General features: G+C 43.9%; 1 protein-coding gene across 1 annotated transcript in view; it reads right to left on the reverse strand.

Moving 5' to 3' along the window:
- SNX29 (sorting nexin 29) overlaps window positions 1-18,189 on the reverse strand; it is a 586,499-nt gene that overhangs the window by 492,486 nt on the left and 75,824 nt on the right. The window contains exons 9-10 of the mRNA XM_063430302.1: window positions 14,437-14,555; window positions 3,377-3,470 (exon numbers count right to left, since the gene is read on the reverse strand). Coding sequence (XP_063286372.1) covers window positions 3,377-3,470; window positions 14,437-14,555 — 213 coding nt within the window. The remainder of the gene's footprint in view (window positions 1-3,376; window positions 3,471-14,436; window positions 14,556-18,189) is intronic.

An 18,189-nucleotide genomic window follows, 5' to 3' on the forward strand; every position in this document is an offset into this window, starting at 1 on the left:
ACAAGCGTGGGAAAGTTCTTTGGAATTTTCCCACGCTTGTAAAATGACACAGAGCACTGTGATTGGATGGCTTGAAATCCATCCAATCACAGTGCTCTGTGTCATTTTACAAGCGTGGGAAAGTTCTTTGGAATTTTCCCACGCTTGTAAAATGACACAGAGCACTGTGATTGGATGGCTTGAAATCCATCCAATCACAGTGCTCTGTGTCATTTTACAAGCGTGGGAAAATTCCAAAGAACTTTCCCACGCTTGTAAAATGACACAGAGCACTGTGATTGGATGGATTTCAAGCCATCCAATCACAGTGCTCTGTGTCATTTTACAACCGTGGGAAAATTCCAAAGAACTTTCCCACGCTTGTAAAATGACAAAGAGCACTCTGATTGGCTTAAACCCACCAATCAGAGTGTTCTTAGGCTAATTGCAGGGCGGAGCTCAGTCTGCGCGGAGCCCTCCATGGGTGAAGATGGATTATTTTTTTGTGCGCTCGGGTTTTTTATTTTATTTTTAGTTCGACGGCTATGATGGTTTTTTATTTGGCCTTTTTTGGGGCTGAAAATGAAGATTTTAGAAAAAAGAAGACGTTGAATGGTAAGTTTAATTTTACTTTACAGGTTAGCAATTTTATTCCCCCCTCACTATTTTTTAGGGTGAGGGGGGTAGGTAGGGGCATTTTTTATTTGGGTGGGGGGTGGGTGACTAGGGGCTTGGGCACCTCTAGTCACCTTGATGGGGGGGGGGGGGAATTTACTTAGTGCCCCCACCCGCCGCCCAGGTGTGGGGGCGGGGGGAGGACAGTAGGTCCCCCCCCATTATCGTTATGGCCCCCACCCGCCGCCCAGGGGTGGGGGCCGGGGGGGAGGACAGTAGGTCCCCCCCCTTTTACCATTAGGGCCCCCACCCGCCGCCCAGGGGTGGGGGCCGGAAGACAGTAGGTCTCCCCCCCCCCTTATTACTATTATGGCCCCCACCCGCCGCCCAGGGGTGGGGGCTGGGGGGAGGACAGTAGGTCCCCCCCTTATTACTATTATGGCCCCCACCCGCCGCCCAGGGGTGGGGGCCGGGGGGGGAGGACAGTAGGTCCCCCCCCTATTACTATTATGGCCCCCACCCGCCGCCCAGGGGTGGGGGCCGGGGGGGTGGAGGACAGTAGGTCCCCCCCCCCTATTACTATTATGGCCCCCACCCGCCGCCCAGGGGTTGGGGCCGGGGGGTGGAGGACAGTAGGTCCCCCCCCCTTATTACTATTATGGCCCCCACCCGCCGCCCAGGGGTGGGGGCCTGAGGGGAGGACAGTAGGTCCCCCCTCATTCCCATTATGGCCCCCACCCGCCGCCCAGGGGTGGGGGCCGGGGGGGGAGGACAGTAGGTCCCCCCCCCTATTACTATTATGGCCCCCACCCGCCGCCCAGGGGTGGGGGCCGGGGGGGTGGAGGACAGTAGGTCCCCCCCCCTATTACTATTATGGCCCCCACCCGCCGCCCAGGGGTTGGGGCCGGGGGGTGGAGGACAGTAGGTCCCCCCCCCTTATTACTATTATGGCCCCCACCCGCCGCCCAGGGGTGGGGGCCTGAGGGGAGGACAGTAGGTCCCCCCTCATTCCCATTATGGCCCCCACCCGCCGTCCAGGGGTGGGGGCCGGCGGGGGAGGACAGTAGGTCCCCCGTCCCCCCCTTATTACCCCTTTTTTTTTTTTTTACAGTGAGCAGCCACAGGCTGCTCACTGTTTAGTGGACATGCCCCTACTCGCGGTATAGCGAGTAGGGGCATTGGGGAGATTTTAATCTCCCTTGTGCTATTATGGGGGTCATATTGACCCCCATAGAGTGAGGAGGGGACCTGGGGGGCTTATGAAGTGGTGGGGAGCACTGCTCCCTGCCGCTTCTGTCTTTACATATTGCAAGGAGGGAGCTGCACGCCGGTAGCTCCCTCCTTGTAATAAACCGAACAAACAAACGAACACTGATACACAGTGTTAGTTTGTTCATCTGATTTTTTCTATTCATTCATTCGTCTGTCTGATGAATGAATGGGTGAAATTCCCGTTCGCATGTCCAGATGTTTCACTGGGCATGTGCGGGAATCTCAGGGCTATCTAGTGTGGGTAGATGACGTGTCCCACAGGGACTTCACCTACCCACACAAAGATGGCGGCGCCCTGAAAATAGATCGGGGCAGAAAATAAAGAATAAAAAATAGGTAATGTGGGGGGCATAGGGGCATTTGGGGGTGACTAGGGGGTCGATTGGATGTAGTTGAGGCGGGAGGGGGGTTAAAAAAAAACGGAATTCGGCATGACAGTGCCGCTTTAATGTTCAATGTTTACCACACACAAGTGAAAGTTAATATGTTGGTTTATCGATGCTTACTAATATGGGCTATTGGAGCCCCCGTTTAAAAAAATGTGTAGAGCTTGTACCAAACTGATACCAAAAAAAAAAAATGTGCAGTTCATCAGTGCCAAAATGTGAATATCGTTGGATAATATATGCGTGCTGTTGTGGCACATCACACATAATTGTAATTTTCTTGCACAAAAAAATAAAGAATTTATAAACATCTGTATAGACTCTGATAGGCAGAGAATTCTGTAAAAAAAAAAAAAAAATAAGCTTTCCTTTGCCTTAGACTAAATCTCCTTTCTTCCAGTTTAAACGCATGACCTGGTGTTCTATGTATAGCCCTGTTTCTGAATAGATTTCCAGACAATGGTTTGTGTTGGTATCGAATATATTTGTATAATGCTAACATATCCATCTGAGAGGCTGTTTTTCTAAAATTTGTTAACTCTTCTTCAGAACTAAGATGTTCCATACCTTTTTTTACATTTTATAGCCCACCTCTGCACTTTTTCTAGTGCCATAATATCCTTCTTTAGAACAGGTGACCACAACTGCACAGCATATTCAAAGTGTGGTCTTAATAGTGATTCATAAAGAGACAAAATTATATTTTCATCCCGAGAATTTATGTTCCTTTTTATGCATAACAATACCTTACTGGCCTTAGCAACTGCTGACTGACATAGGTAAACCCTTTAATCAATTGTATAAATTATTTGATGAAGTTAGTCTTGCGATCAAACAGGTATTTGGGCCATTCCTGACTTTTAACTCATCCTGTGGAATAAGTGGTCCATTTTGTGACAGCTAGAGACACATATACACCACCAATAGATGGATATTAAGATGTATCAAGGGGATTAGATGAATATACTTAGACACAGAAATAATAATATAAAACCTGTGAGATACATGGAATGTACTTATCAGGGTATAAACAGGAAAGAAATGCAATTATGTATGACTATGGGTAACATACCTTTTAAAATATTGGTTTAAAACATGTGCATTATCATCACTGTGTTATGTACCTGAATTGAATATCTGATCCCCGCTGTGCTAATTCCACTGCAAGTGTGGCTCTCTCCGTTTCATTTCCATATGGCAAATTATCCAGAGTGGAGTCTGCAAAATTAGACAGCATGCACCATTAACAAGGACAAACAACTACTTTCACTTTTGGCTTATTTCCCTTTTTTTTTTTTAAGCTTATTACTGACAGTTTAGTTATCGGTGGTTCCTGAATCCTGACTTTAGCAAGTACTATGTTTTTATGTGTATCTCTCTGTGTATCCTGAAGAACAGAGAATGAGATAGAACAGTCATATGAAGGTATTTACAACTGGGGAGGAGAAATGGAGAGTGAGAGAGGGGGGTAAAGTAGCCATGTGTTTTATGCTATTGAAAAAGTTTAGCAACCAAATTCTATCACCCAAAATATTAATAACTGTCTACATGAAATATTGGTCAGAAACATTAAATGACTGTAGTACAAACTGCATGCACGGACAATTACAGTGGCAACTACAGGTATAACTGGTAATACATCTATTGTAACACATGAGAATGTGTTAGCAATGCGGGAATACATGATGTGGAGTATCTTCCCAAGCTTCAGTCAGTACCTGAGAGTGGTAGGTGTTTCACTGCAGGATGTAAAATGCAGTCTTTCACTGAGTGAGGCCTGAGGGTAGTAGGTGTTTCACTGCAGGATGTAAAATGCAGTCTTTCACTGAGTGAGTGTCTCATTTATTGTTAAATCTCCTCCTTTGATAATATTGTAAAGCGCTACAGAACATGCTGGCACTATATAAATACCCCCCTTTGATAATACTGTAAAGCAGTATGGTATATACTGGTGCTATTTAAATACCAGTAATAATAATAAAGGTATTTAATAGAAGAAATCAGAGTGCTCTTGAGTTGATGTGCATTGGTATAAGACACGTGAGTATTCGGAATGTCACATTTAAGCTAACAAGCTACAGTAGCAGGCATTGCACAATACAAGATTTTAATATTTTGTACCATTTTTTATTTAAACGGGCACATACAAGAGTGATGCAACAGTTCATTGATTTTTATATGTATATAAAAATCTATTTTTATTTTTTTTCCCAAATGTAATTCCATATTCAAAACACAGAACAGTTTCCTACCAAGAAAGATGGTGTTCACGAATTAAAAATATTAAAGTACCCAATAACTCAAGCAGACATACCTCACAGCGTTACGGGCCACAGTTTGACACCCCTGGGTTAAAAAAAAGGTTAAACTCAGCCTAACAGCAAGACAAAGACTGCAACTTCTATGTAAATTAGGTGTTGGATGCAGGATTATACATTGAACTGGCATGTGGAATTAAGCAGTATGTAAATCAGTAATGTTTATAGATGCACTGCATTGACGCTACAGAAGCGGTTTGTCTAGTGCTTTCAGTGTTTAACCTTAACAAGTCATACAATCAAACATTCTCTGAGCATCAAAGCAGCTTGATCATTAGAACATAAAAGGGAATCACTTGCATGATGAGCAACGCAATATTGTCATAGATAATCCAATTCAACTTCAAAAGATTAGCAAATCGATTTCATTGTAATAGTAGTGCCACACATATAGGTACTCATTTCAAGATGGTCTTTAAAGGACACAGGCTCAAAAGCAATATGTACTGTTGTGAATAAATGTACTGTTGTGAAACCTAGTGAACATTTTCACATACAGTATGTTTTTTCCTCCCTAGTTCTGTAATGATCACATCATGTGTTGTTGACACTACAGAACATACACTCACATTTCACATTCTCTGTTTGCATATATGGTTCTTACAAGTCCCACATGCAGTGGGACAGTCCTTATTTGGACCACAGCTGGATTACCCACTAGGCAACCGCCTAGTGCCCAGGTTGAGCTGTGGCTCAGGCGGTGAGTGGTCCCTTGATGAGGGAGCATTGTGGATTGCACCTCTATTGGGTGCAGGCCACTTTAAGAGCTTCCTCACAGTTCCCTGGAGCTTATTGAGTACCACAGCCAACACACTGAGTCATTGACTGAGCACTAGAACGGTGAGGGAGCTCTTAAACTGGGCTGCAGCCAATATTGGTGCACACCACAATGATCCCCCCCCATGAAAAGGTAGGCAGGAGAGGCAGGAAAAAAAAAAAAAAAACACACACCACAATCAGCCACACTCAACCTCTACCCAGACATACAACTCTGAGCCACTATACACATTCGCACACTCGACATTCAACACTCAATCACTAAACACGCCACTCATTGAAACAAAACCCAGAGTTCTACCAGAGGGGCCAGAACGGTTACCCTGGCTTGGGCCCTGGACAACCTTATACCAACTCTGATATGGCTTTTTTTTTTTTTGGAAGTGCAGTGTCATATACAAGCTTTGAGTCCACCTAGGTCATGGCTAAAGTGGGTATATGCCACTGATAGCAGGACTCTATTCAGGTGCAAAAGGCTGCACACAGAGCTTCAAAATTCACATGGAACTTGGTTTCCGAATGGGACAGTTACTTTGTTGGACTTGTGACCATCTTTGGTTTGTTACAAGAATTCTTTGCTACTGAAGCGCAGTAGATTTGATTGGTGGAGACAGAGATAACCCCACCAGTCTGGTGTGGGGGTGGGGTAACGGGGCTGGAAAGTGGCTTGAGTAGAAAGCACTCTTCGGCGTGGAAGATTGGCCACCTCCAACAGTTGCCATTTGCACTAGACCGCCGAATCCAATCAGGACGAGAGCCCGCCAGACCCAATCAATTTAAACAGATATCAGTACAAGTAATTATAGTGTCAGTACGTGGCTTCAACAGGAGGTTTCCTGCTTCACTAAAAGGCAATTTAGATGTGTTTTTTGGCCAGAGCCAAGTGAAAACATGACCAGCCATCTTGAGCCTTAGGCCCCGTCCCTCTTACTTGGACTTTATCACACCATCTGGAATCTCCTTTCTAGAGGACTAAAAGTTTCACTCTTTGTAAAATACTATTTTTTTAGGGATGTGAGGGGATGTGAGGGGGGTGACCAAGCGGCTTTAAAAAAAAAAGTGCAGAAAAAGAATTAAAGTAGGTGTCACGGGTTGCAGGGTCCCTTAGTGTCCCTTAGTCACCGCTTCTCTAATCCTCCGCTGGTCCTGAATTCAGCTACAGCATACAGTGATTCTAGCCCTATGGAACATCGTAAAATTCCCTAATATAATGGACGCAACCAGTCGTATTGGGTAAAAGAAGCAAACTAAACTTTATTAGGCCACTCAAATTGTTGTGCAGTGCCCCTAGCATGGGGTTTCTAATACAAAATAACAGGGTTTTTTTATTTATTAACATAGGAGTCCACACACACACACACACACACACACAAACCTGAAATGTAACTAGTGAAATCTGTAAAAGATAACTAGCTAGATGAAAAAGAAACAAAAAAAAACGAAACAAGTCTAGCAAGTCGCAAAAAAATAAATAAAAAGTATTTGATGTACATGAAACTTTCGAGAGAGAGAGAGAGACACAGACAGACAGACAGACAGACAGACCTGGGAGAAACTGTTGGTAGGTGTTGCTAATGGTAGTAAATTAAAAGCATTCAGCTTACACTGTATCCTTGACTGGGAATGTTAACAAAAAGAGCAGCCGTAAAATAACAACAACATTTTTTTTTTTTTACAATGCAGCCAGAGATAAAATGTATGGAAAAAGACCAGGATCAAAAACATTTGTCATTTTTCTTGTTTTAACCACTATCTGCCTAGTAAAAATTCTCACACGATATGGCCAGATTCCATCAAAATATTCACATAATGTCCAGATTCAGTTCTGCTAGTAGAGCAGATTATTATTATAATTAGCATTTATATAGGGCCAACATTTTTCACAGCACAGATGGCAATAAACTGGGCAATCAAATTGATTGTCGTTATATTATTAGCTCCAGCGGCAATCAGTCTGTGAATTTCTAACCTAATACTGTCATGTATTCATCCGCTTATAAAAATGTGGTTAATGACATTTACTGTCCACACAGGAAAAGTTGTGCCGAGCAGCAACCTAATCCACAGAAGGGTTAATGCTGAGCAGCAATTGTGCAAATGAAACCTGGTAACTGACTTTGGGGTCAAAGGCCGGTTACAACCAATCAGATCTAGAGGAGGGGTATTTAGGCCCAGTTCTCATCCTGCTCAGTGCCCTGTCGTGGTTTCCCTTGTGGTCGTCCGAGAGCGCGTTCCTGTTATTAGTTTTCTACCTGGTTTTTGACTTTGGCTTTGTTTATTGACTTCTCTATATTCTGGTATCCTGACTCCTGGTTTTCCTCATCGCTGTGTCCCTTTCTGTGTTCCCTGACCTCGGCTAGTATTTTTGACTATTCTTTGTACGTTAAATCCGGCCATTCTAAGGACCGGTAATACGTTACTTATTTGTCATCCGTGCTATACAATTCTACGTGCTGGATCATACAGTAATCCTGACAAATACTTTATCATTTCTCCTGTGTCTTGTCACTGACACACTTTACCAACACATTTCATTATACAATTGTGTGACCTAGTGTTTGAATATGGTCAACAGAAACAGACAGGATTAGTGAATGTATAACAGAGCGTGGGAGTTTGACCCAAGTAGGAAAAATTCCCCCAACTCCCAATATTCATACCCAAAACCACTTTTTTTTTTTAATAAAATCCCAGATCAATGTACCTCACAGTTGTCAGATTATAAAAGTATTTTTTTCTTTTTTTACACCAAAGGATTCAAATACATAAAATGCGTGAGTTGGTCAAGTATACGACCAAATACATACTGCAATGCTCCCACTTACAACTTTGCTGGCAAAAGAACCTTCAAGTACTTGTTGACTGTATTGGGCCTCCAAGACCTTATAAATACAAGTGATATCTCTGACATGCATACTTCAAATGCAACTTTACACCAAACGAATATCAGGCATAGCCAAGTAAACTGTGTCTATAGGGGAACTCTTTGATGGCTTTCAGGGTGCAGGCAAATATTTTGTGGTACACAGTGAGTTGGTTTGAGGCACACTAGTGTGTCACAGCACACTAGTTTAAAGGCACTGGCCGAGATTATGCAAAAAAAATTAATACTATAAAATAAAATAATTTGTTTTAAGTCCAACTAAAGTCACACATGCCACTTCATCTCAATGGTCCTATAGGTTTAACCCTGCAATATAAAATTGTTTAGTATTTTTTTTGAAACTGCAATATTTACATTGCAGGGTTAAACACACCTACGGTGGCTGTTACACTGAAAACCTAGTCGCGTTAATTTAGCCCCAATAGGAAAGCATTGATTCAAGATCCATGTATTTCCATGTCTTGATGGTGATGCCACGTAAATCCAGAGAGGAGAGAGAAGGAGAATGCAGAAAGCTCTAGCTAAAAACTCTGCCAGGTTCAGATTGCTCCTCTGGGAGCATTGCCGCAGTTACCACACTGGCAGGTCTCGAGAGTGAACTCTAGCCAGAGGAGCTGTAGACAGAGTCATTCACCACCACCGGTCCACCAGGGTTTACAATGTCCCCCATCCCAGGCTAAATGTAAGAAGGGAGGTAGGATATAAAGATTCTCTGGATCCATTATGCACACACTAGAACCCTTGTATGCAAATACATACACTACAATACATACACTACATACACTACATTCCCTAAACACACTCACTACTGAACACGCACACACACTCTACAGCCTCGCTACATCCCCTATACACACACTCTCACTTAACAGCCCCTATCCACAAATATTACCCCACAAAAACAACACAACAGAAATTGACATATTTACACAAAACACCACAACCGTCTCTCTCTACACACACGCAATCCTACAATTGGCCTACAAATACATGCACAATATGTATATTTTCTGACCCTTTTGTTCTCTGGTATTCCACTTGTGGAGACACCAGAGCAGGGCCGGTGCAAGGATTTTTGCCACCCTAGGCAAAAAAAAAAAAATTTGCCACCCCCCCATATGTCCTGCCTACCATGTGACATCACAATGCCCCGCTCATATGCTCTGCCATATGGGCCAACGTCAGTCTGCACAAAGTGTCTTTTATCTGAAAAGACAGTGTGTTTACATTAAAAAGCCTACAGGCACAGGCTATAGACACCAGACCCACTACATTAAGCTGTAGTGCTTCTGGTAACTATAGTATCCATTTAAGGTGAGGTAAATTAGAGATTAGTGCCACTAATAATATATTGGATTGCCTACTTACCACCAGATGAGGACAATAGGCTGATGATGGGCTCAGTCTGGCTCCACAGATCTGGTGTAGAACAGGAAGCAGCGCCCCTTACACAGCTCAAGGTCTGGGCCCCCAGGGCTTGACTGCGAGTATGCCTACAATGCCCACACATAAATCCACCTACATGGCCCACCCATGAGTTCTCTCACAGGTAGTGGAGTGTATGTGTGTAGGGGATGTTTTATGTGTTATTGTAGAGGATGTAATGTGTGTGTTCTTATAGAATGTAGTGTATAGGGATACCAATTTGTGTAAGGGATGCAGTGTGTGTTTGCGTGTAAGGAATGCATTGTATGTTTCTGGGTGTGTGTGTGTGTGTGTGTGTGTAAGGGATGCAAGGTGTGTTTCTGTGTATGTAATTGAATGCAGTGTGTCTGTAAGGGGTGCATTGAGTGTGTAAGAGATGCATTTTGTTTCTGTGTGTAAGAGTGAGTGTTTGTGTGAGCGTAAGGGATGCATTGTGTGTTTCGGGTGTGTGTAAGGATGCATTGCATGTTTGTGTGTGTGTGTGGGGGGATGAATTGTGTATGTGTATAGTGTAAAAGAGAGGGTTTGTGGGGTAGGATAGGGACTGAGAGGGGAGCAGTTCTTTATTTTATTTTTATTTTTAAATTTCATAGTGCTCTCTCCTCCTCTCAATTAGTGATTTCCCCTTCCCTCCTGTCCCTCAGTGTTCTCCCTTGGCCCTCTGCAGTCCCCCCTCGGTGGTCTTCTCACTCCCCCCTCACCCTCTTAGTGGTCGTCTCTCCCTCCCTCAGTGGTCCTCCCTCCCCCCCTTTGGTGGTCCTTCCCCTCTTCCCCCATTAGTGGTCCTCCCTCTAGCAAACCCCTAGTGGTCCCTCCCTCTGGCAAAACCCTAGTGGACCTTCCCCCCTCCTCCTTCAGTGGTCCTTAGTCCCCCCTCCTCCTCCTCCTTCCCCAGTGGTCCTTAGTTCCCCCCCCCTCCCCCAGTGGTCCTTTGTCACCCCCATCCCCCCCCCTCCCCCAGTGGTCCTTTGTCACCCCCATCCCTCCTCCTCCCCCAATGGTGCTTAGTGTCCCCCTCCCCCAGTGGTCCTTAGTGTCCCCCCTCCCTCCCCCCCCAGTGGTCCTTAGTGTCCCCCCTCCCTCCCCCCCCAGTGGTCCTTAGTGTCCCCCCTCCCTCCCCCCCCAGTGGTCCTTAGTGTCCCCCCTCCCTCCCCCCCCAGTGGTCCTTAGTGTCCCCCCTCCCTCCCCCCCAGTGGTCCTTAGTGTCCCCCCTCCCTCCTCCCCCAGTGGTCCTTAGTGTCCCCCCTCCCTCCTCCCCCAGTGGTCCTTAGTGTCCCCCCTCCCTCCTCCCCCAGTGGTCCTTAGTGTCCCCCCTCCCTCCTCCCCCAGTGGTCCTTAGTGTCCCCCCTCCCTCCTCCCCCAGTGGTCCTTAGTGTCCCCCCTCCCTCCTCCCCCAGTGGTCCTTAGTGTCCCCCCTCCCTCCCCCCCCCCAGTGGTCCTTAGTGTCCCCCCTCCCTCCCCCCCCCCCAGTGGTCCTTAGTGTCCCCCTTCTCTCCTCCCCCAGTAGTCCTTACCCTCCTCTTCCTCTTCCTCTTCCCTCCTGCCAATGTAGCGTGGCCGGGCGGCGCGGAACCTCTGTTTCCTGTACCCGGCCGCCGGCGGACTGAAAGGAAGTGAGCACTTCCTGTCAGTCCGCCGGCAGCCGGGTACAGGAAACAGAGGTACCTGTCCCGCGTTCCGCGCCGCCCGGTCACGTTACATTGAGAGACCGGCAGGAGGGAGCGCTCTGCGCTTCCCTCCTGCCGGTCACTCAAATCCGGCCGCCCCCACACAGCAGTGCTGCGCCGCCTGGGGCTTGCTAAAGCGCTCAGGCGGCGCAGCATGAGGAGATGCACCGGTGATTCCGGGTGCAGGGATCCGGCGCCCCCTGCTAAGTTGCACCCTAGACGGCTGCCTAGGTCGCCTTACAGGTGGCGCCAGCCCTGCACCAGAGACTAGCCACAAGGAAACACAGCGCAAGTGTATCATTAAATTTTCTTCCACTTTGCATAGCAACTTCAGGACCTTTTGCTCATGTTAGAGCTCTTAAGCAGGGCTCTGGCCATGAGCTGCTCGAGAGAGGGTGTGCTCGTCATTGGTGATGACAAAAACACCCCCTCTCTGGCCCAGTCCCATTCTCACCCACGTCCGCTGTGGTTTTAAAAAAAAAAAAAAAAAAAAAAAGTGCTTGGGTCCAGTTTCTTTCCCAGTCCGGCCCTGACTGAACCTATCCCAAACGTACGCGTGTGTATGTGTAGACAGACAGAGAATATATATATATATATATATATATATATATATCTTCCTCAGAAGCCATTTCATTTTAGCCAGCTTACAGAAGCTGCATGGAGCAATGCATTGATATTTATAGGCCCATAAATATGCACCTATTGGTGTGAAACATATAATATTGAAACATATGTTTCGGTCCTGTTAACAGTTGTCTCCTGTAGGTCTGGTCTCTATTGTGGGTATAAACAGATATTTTCAGGTACTATATGCTACCAAAGTGAGCCTAGATGGTTTAGTTTGTTTTACCATAATGAATCCCTATTCTATATTCTCCTTGCAACTCTATCAGGGTTATTCACAAAAGTCCAAATGTTCACAATTGAAATCCAAATAAAAACCAAATGGAGGAAAAAATGGCTATCTGGAAAGATACTCAGCAACCGTTACAACTTTGTTGTCCCTCAGTTTTCCATTTGTACTTAATTTGTATAAATTCTGTGAAAAGGCCTGTATGTTTCATTCAATCCTTTTCTCATGATCTCTGGCATTTTCCACCTTTGACTTGACAAGTCAGGCTCCCACAACCGTTCCTTCCTTTCTCTAAACTCTTAATATTCAATTCTTTCTTGTTTAGCTCTAAATAAATCACACTCTAGGAGATTACATTAAAAGAGGAATGTGGTACTGGACAAAATTATAGTCACATATACAAGCTAACTTTGGTCCACTTTTGCAAGCTTCTTCACATCCTTCCTGTCTAATCATTATTGGCCTTTATTTTAACAATTCATCCCACGTTGGTCCCTCCCTCTTCCCTCTCTCAGTTTGGCTTATTCTGGTAATATTCTATCGATTCTAAATCGTTCTACAAAGAGAACGATATTTATTACTACAACTATTTTTTTGATGTGACATGATGTTCAAAATAATAATTCAAACAAAAGCTTACCGAAACCAGACTTGTGTTACAATGTTTGCTACACAGTCTGGATGTATCCTAAAGAGGTTTTTTTTTTTAAACCTGAATGGATAGAACTTCCACATAATAGCAACCACATTATGACCTCGCAGCAACTCTTATGACATCAAATAATTCAAGGCAGGAGTGATGTATATCGCATACATACAGAGAGCATGTTTCAGTATCATGTATACTCTAGATCTGACATTAAGTAGCATTCCACAAATCATCATATTTATGACATCAATGCACACATGACAAACATACTCTAGCTTACTTGGCGGTCAACCAGAAAAATAAAATGGATTTGTTCTGAAGCATGTTAAACATACTATGCTAGAAAATGTTAATATTATTCTATTACACACACTGCAAGCTTCAACAACAAGTTCCCTACAAGCGTTATTAAAGGACAGACATACAATGGCATGACTATAGATTTGATAGACATTGTGATCTCAAAAAGAGATCCACTATTTAAAGTATTGCATGACACTGAATATTAATGTGTGTGTGTGACATGGTGGCATTAATTCACTAAACTTTAAATTGTATGCAATTATGATTTTTATATTAGTGGAGCACCAGCATATTCTGCGTGAATATACAATACATGGACTAACAAACAAGTAGTTACACTAAAACGTACAGGAAGAGAAGGTGCTGAGAGACCTGATCAAAGGAGAGAATGGAAAATGAAACTGCAACATACAGACACGATTAGCTGATATAGAAAAAAATCCCTACCTCCCCTACTACAACTTGGCTAGTTTAGCCTGAAATTTGAAAGAATTCATATTTTAAAAAAATGTTTTTATTTAATTCAGTGTTCAACATTCACTGCAATACTTGAATTAACCAGTTTTAGTTTTATAAATTGGTTTTGTGTTTTAGAACCCCCCACCCATAACATACATGCTTTTTAAAAATCATGCCTAAAACAGATTTTGCTTTGACTATAGGAAACCTGTCCTATACAATTTAGCATAGGAGAACTTTTATAGAAAGTTTTAAACGAGACGCTGATGGGACCTAGCTCAGGTGTTGAAATGCTTATGGAACTAGATGGGGCAATTGAGACACAAGATATATAAAGAAAGGCAGCGAAGACATCACAAGACAAGTAAAATCAAATGGGAAAAAAATGCAATTGATATCAGAAAACTTGGAAACATTAGCAGCGAGGCAAATTTATATGGTCAGTTGACTGCAGGCAGCAATTTATAGATGGGCACACGTTGCAACTCCAGTTAAACAAACGAATGAATAGATGAGTGTCTCTGGTGCATTGACGGGTTAGTGAATGCGCACGGTGTGTGTATATATATATATATATATATATATATATATATATATATATATATATATATATATATATATATATATATATATATATATATATATATATATATATATATAAATAAGAGAAGCAACTTAGAGAAAAGATGGAAAAGATTGCCTAGTCCTAGAGTAGGAGGAAAGAGGCAGTCATGGCAGAAAATGTGGACCAAAGAGCAGAAATAAAAAGTAAAATGAAATATTTATAACTGCTACCCACCAAAATAAATAGAAACTATTAAAACAATATTCAAACTAAACATATCTTACCAGAGTGAGAATAAGGACTAGCCGCATTTACGGGAAACAAAACATCTGCATTATCGTTCAAGGCGTGCAATGGAGCCCAGCAGCAAACCTGAGGGTTCTCCGAACTTTCTACAGGTGTTCTGTGAATATACAAATAGAATCATTACTAAATGCACCAACTACATTGCAAAGATTATTTTATTTCATTGCTTAGCTGAATGTACTTTAAGGCATTGTATTTAGAAATTGCAGACAGTGTTGGAATAATCAACATGTTTCTGCACGTTTGGAGAAGTGTCAATGAGGGACACACTTGTTTCATTAAAGTGGATGAAGAGATGGTTGGTGTTCATATACAGTTTACACCAAGTTCTAGAATAACCGGATATCAATATACTGGTCAGTTACATAGACTGAAAATATTTACAGTGCTCTCATCGTGAGTCAATTTCATATAAAAAAAAAAAACATTATCCACAGACAAGCAGCAGTTCCATAATGTCCTGATCCTCATTCTGGTCTACAAGATCTGACCTGATCTCGGAAATCCATGTCGAGCAGGGTTGGAGATATGGTCTTCAGGCCAAGGAGCAGTTCCATGCATAGCCCTTCTGCTCCCTCCTACCCTCAAATATATATTTTTTAATTTTCCTCTATACCAACATCTTCCTGGTCATCCATTTTTTTCCCTTCATCAATAAATATTTAAAAGATGAAAATAAGCTGATAGTCTATTTAGGCTCTTCATTTTTTTTTAAGCATTCAGGTAAATGTAAGTGTTTAAAGCTCGCAACTTGCAAAAATTACTTGTGATGAAAGCAACTTCGCCACTGGTTTTTGGAGGGGCCAGTTTGCCAGCTTCCTACCCTGGGACTATGGGCTCTGTGATAACCCATGTTCAAAAGTACTGTTTCTGCCCCTTGGACTTTTAACTGGAACAGATTCAAACATGTGGCGGCGGTCATCTTAAAATTGTCCAGCAGTGTTTTGTCGTCGAGTGTATGAAACTGTTTTAGGCATGGGACCATGTGCACAGTGGGGCAAAAATAAAACTTCCAGGAAATTCCTGAACCCCTGAACCGATCTGGGTGATTTTTGTTGTTCACCCAGATCAGGGTGATCAGGGGATGTGACTTTTGTGGGGATATGTTGTATTTTGGGGTTTGTAAAAATTTATGTTTTTTTCTGCTTAGAGTAAATTGAGTTAGTCCATTGTCTTCATTAATTATATCACAGACAGAGGGGATGGATGTTGTACCCTGTATGGGAGTGACTGAATGTAAAACTATGTTTTTATTGGCTTGTTGTTCCTGTGTCCCCTTGCCCCACAAGGTCCACCTGGGTGGTAACCTTGTGGGGAAAACTGTATAAAAGACTAAGCTGTTCAATAAACTCTCAGATCTGTTGTTCCAGTTTGACCCTCAACACGTAGTCTTGTCTCGTGATTGGAGGGGAACTGCTATAATCACACTGGGGATTGCTATACTTTGTATACTCCCCTGGGTTCTAATCACTTAGCTCTTAAGAGCTGTTCCTGTTTCGCTCTCCTGGAGGAGAGGTCTCTCCCACACGATCCTGGATGTCAGAGGCTGATCCAGGGTGGAAGGAAGACGGCGAGATTCCAGTTAAACTATGGTGGTTGTGGTGTCCGGTGCGGCGCTTATGATCCTCGGCTAGGAAGCATCCATTAATGGAGGTACCCAGTCGGGTGCCAGGTGATCCGTCAATATTCAGAGTTCAGGTAGGGTCAAAATAACTGATCTGCTGGTCAATGAATTGATCAGATGATCATTTCATCTAAAATTACACTATTTGCCATACATGTATGCCTTTTGGCATCATTTTTTTAATTAACACCCAGCTGCAAGTCCTCCAAATAGTCTCTATACCTAGACCACAATTTGAGTGTATAGAGATTGCTTAGTGTAGCAACAATTCTGTAATACACCCCCATCACAAATATGTAAACCCAGCGAGAGACTGTCAAAGAGCAGAGATAACAGTTCCTTAAAGGACAAATGTCATAAAATGTTCACTTCTTGGTTTTTAAAAATGTATTACATTGAGGGGCGGAGCTTGAAACTGTAACGGAGCAGACGCCATTGCTCAGAGCTCCGGAGCTATAAAGCTTAATCTGCAAAAAATAGACCGCATCCCACACAACCAACAGCTCCTAACGCATTGACCGGCTGCAGCACACCTTGCAGAACCTGCAGATGCCCTTCTTTTCCACCCTGGGCAAGAAAACCCGAAACAGAGGCCCCAAGGCCTACCACGTAAGCGGACAGCCGCCAGAACTCACCAGGGGACGCATCCCGCGGTATATACCGGACTGCTCTGGAACGCCTGAGGCAGGTGAGATGGGGAGCAGGTCACATAAACAGCCCCCACACAACCCAAAACCGCAGCGGGATATTAGCCAAATGCTGCTGGCCCCCTCCAGGTCAATGGTCCTGACACCCCGCGAGACCGGTTTCCTCGATAGACAGATACCGCCTAGGCAGTCCCCCCACCACTACCCACCCTCAGGTGGCGACACCAACTACAGGAGACCATGTGTCAGCCTCTAAAAGGGACATACAAAACATGCTTACAGGCCTGCAGAAAAATATAAAAAACAGATGTAGGAGGATGATCTAGCGGTATTAACGACGGAGGTACAGGCCGTGACAGCCCGCACACAGGCTAGTGAAACAGGCCTAGCTGACCTGAAGCAAAATCTCCACGCCCTAGGGGAAACTGTACAGAGCATGCAAACAGCACAGGCCTCAATGGGCAGAAAACTTAACATACTAGATAACAGGGGCAAGAGAATTTTTTTTTTATTTTTTTTAAATAAGAGGGGTCCAAGAAACGCTACTATTGGTAGAACTGCCTCATTTCATCAGGACCTTAGTGGCAACAGTCCTGCCGTCCAAATGGGCAAAACAGTTTATATTTGACGGAGTGTACAGAATCGCAAAATCACCAAGCCCCCACGTCGGCGACACGAGATCTCATCCTACGCTGTTGCACAACATCGGACGAGCTGTGGCTACTGGCGCATTTCAAGGGAAGACCCCATATGAGTTTGAGAATTGCCAAATCTCCTTCTTCCAAGACCTAATCAGAGACACACTCATATGGCCCAAAGCAATGTGGACACTCACCAAACCTCTTCAGAAAGCAGGCATTACCTACAGGTGGGCGACACCGAAGACCCTCTAACCAAAGGGGGGAAAAACTACAAAGCCTCGGATCCCAAGTAAGGCCCCTGCCTTGATGGAGGCACTGGGATTAACGAATCAACACACAGCCACAGCATCCTGCCCTCGACCAGGGAAAAAGGAGAACAGAGACGCCCTCAAACACAGGGGAAATAAAGGCGCCACTACCTGACTCCAAACCAATTACTGTTATATCTTGTTGATAAGTTGGGAAAATTTACAGATGGTTCCCTACTCTTCTCAGTTACCCCTACCTTTAGCCGTTCGATGAGTAACGCACACCAAACACACTGTCCACAGGACAGGAGTAAAGATTGAAGGGTTTACACCCTCACGCTCCAGAGCACTACTTATCACACACTCTCAGTATTAAATTCACCACCTATCGTTACAACCCACTAGCTTAGCTAAAAACCAAAATATGTGCAAACTGTACTTTACCTATGCCTTATATGTAACATATTATACTGTTGAAAAATATGCCATGGCCGTTGCAGCAACAAGTTTGTATAACCTCTATATTTTGCACTGAAAATAAAGAATAAAAAAAAAAAAAAGAAAAAGTACT

This window comes from Pelobates fuscus, chromosome 8, assembly GCF_036172605.1.
Source record: "Pelobates fuscus isolate aPelFus1 chromosome 8, aPelFus1.pri, whole genome shotgun sequence".
In the NCBI taxonomy this organism is placed as follows: domain Eukaryota; kingdom Metazoa; phylum Chordata; class Amphibia; order Anura; family Pelobatidae; genus Pelobates; species Pelobates fuscus.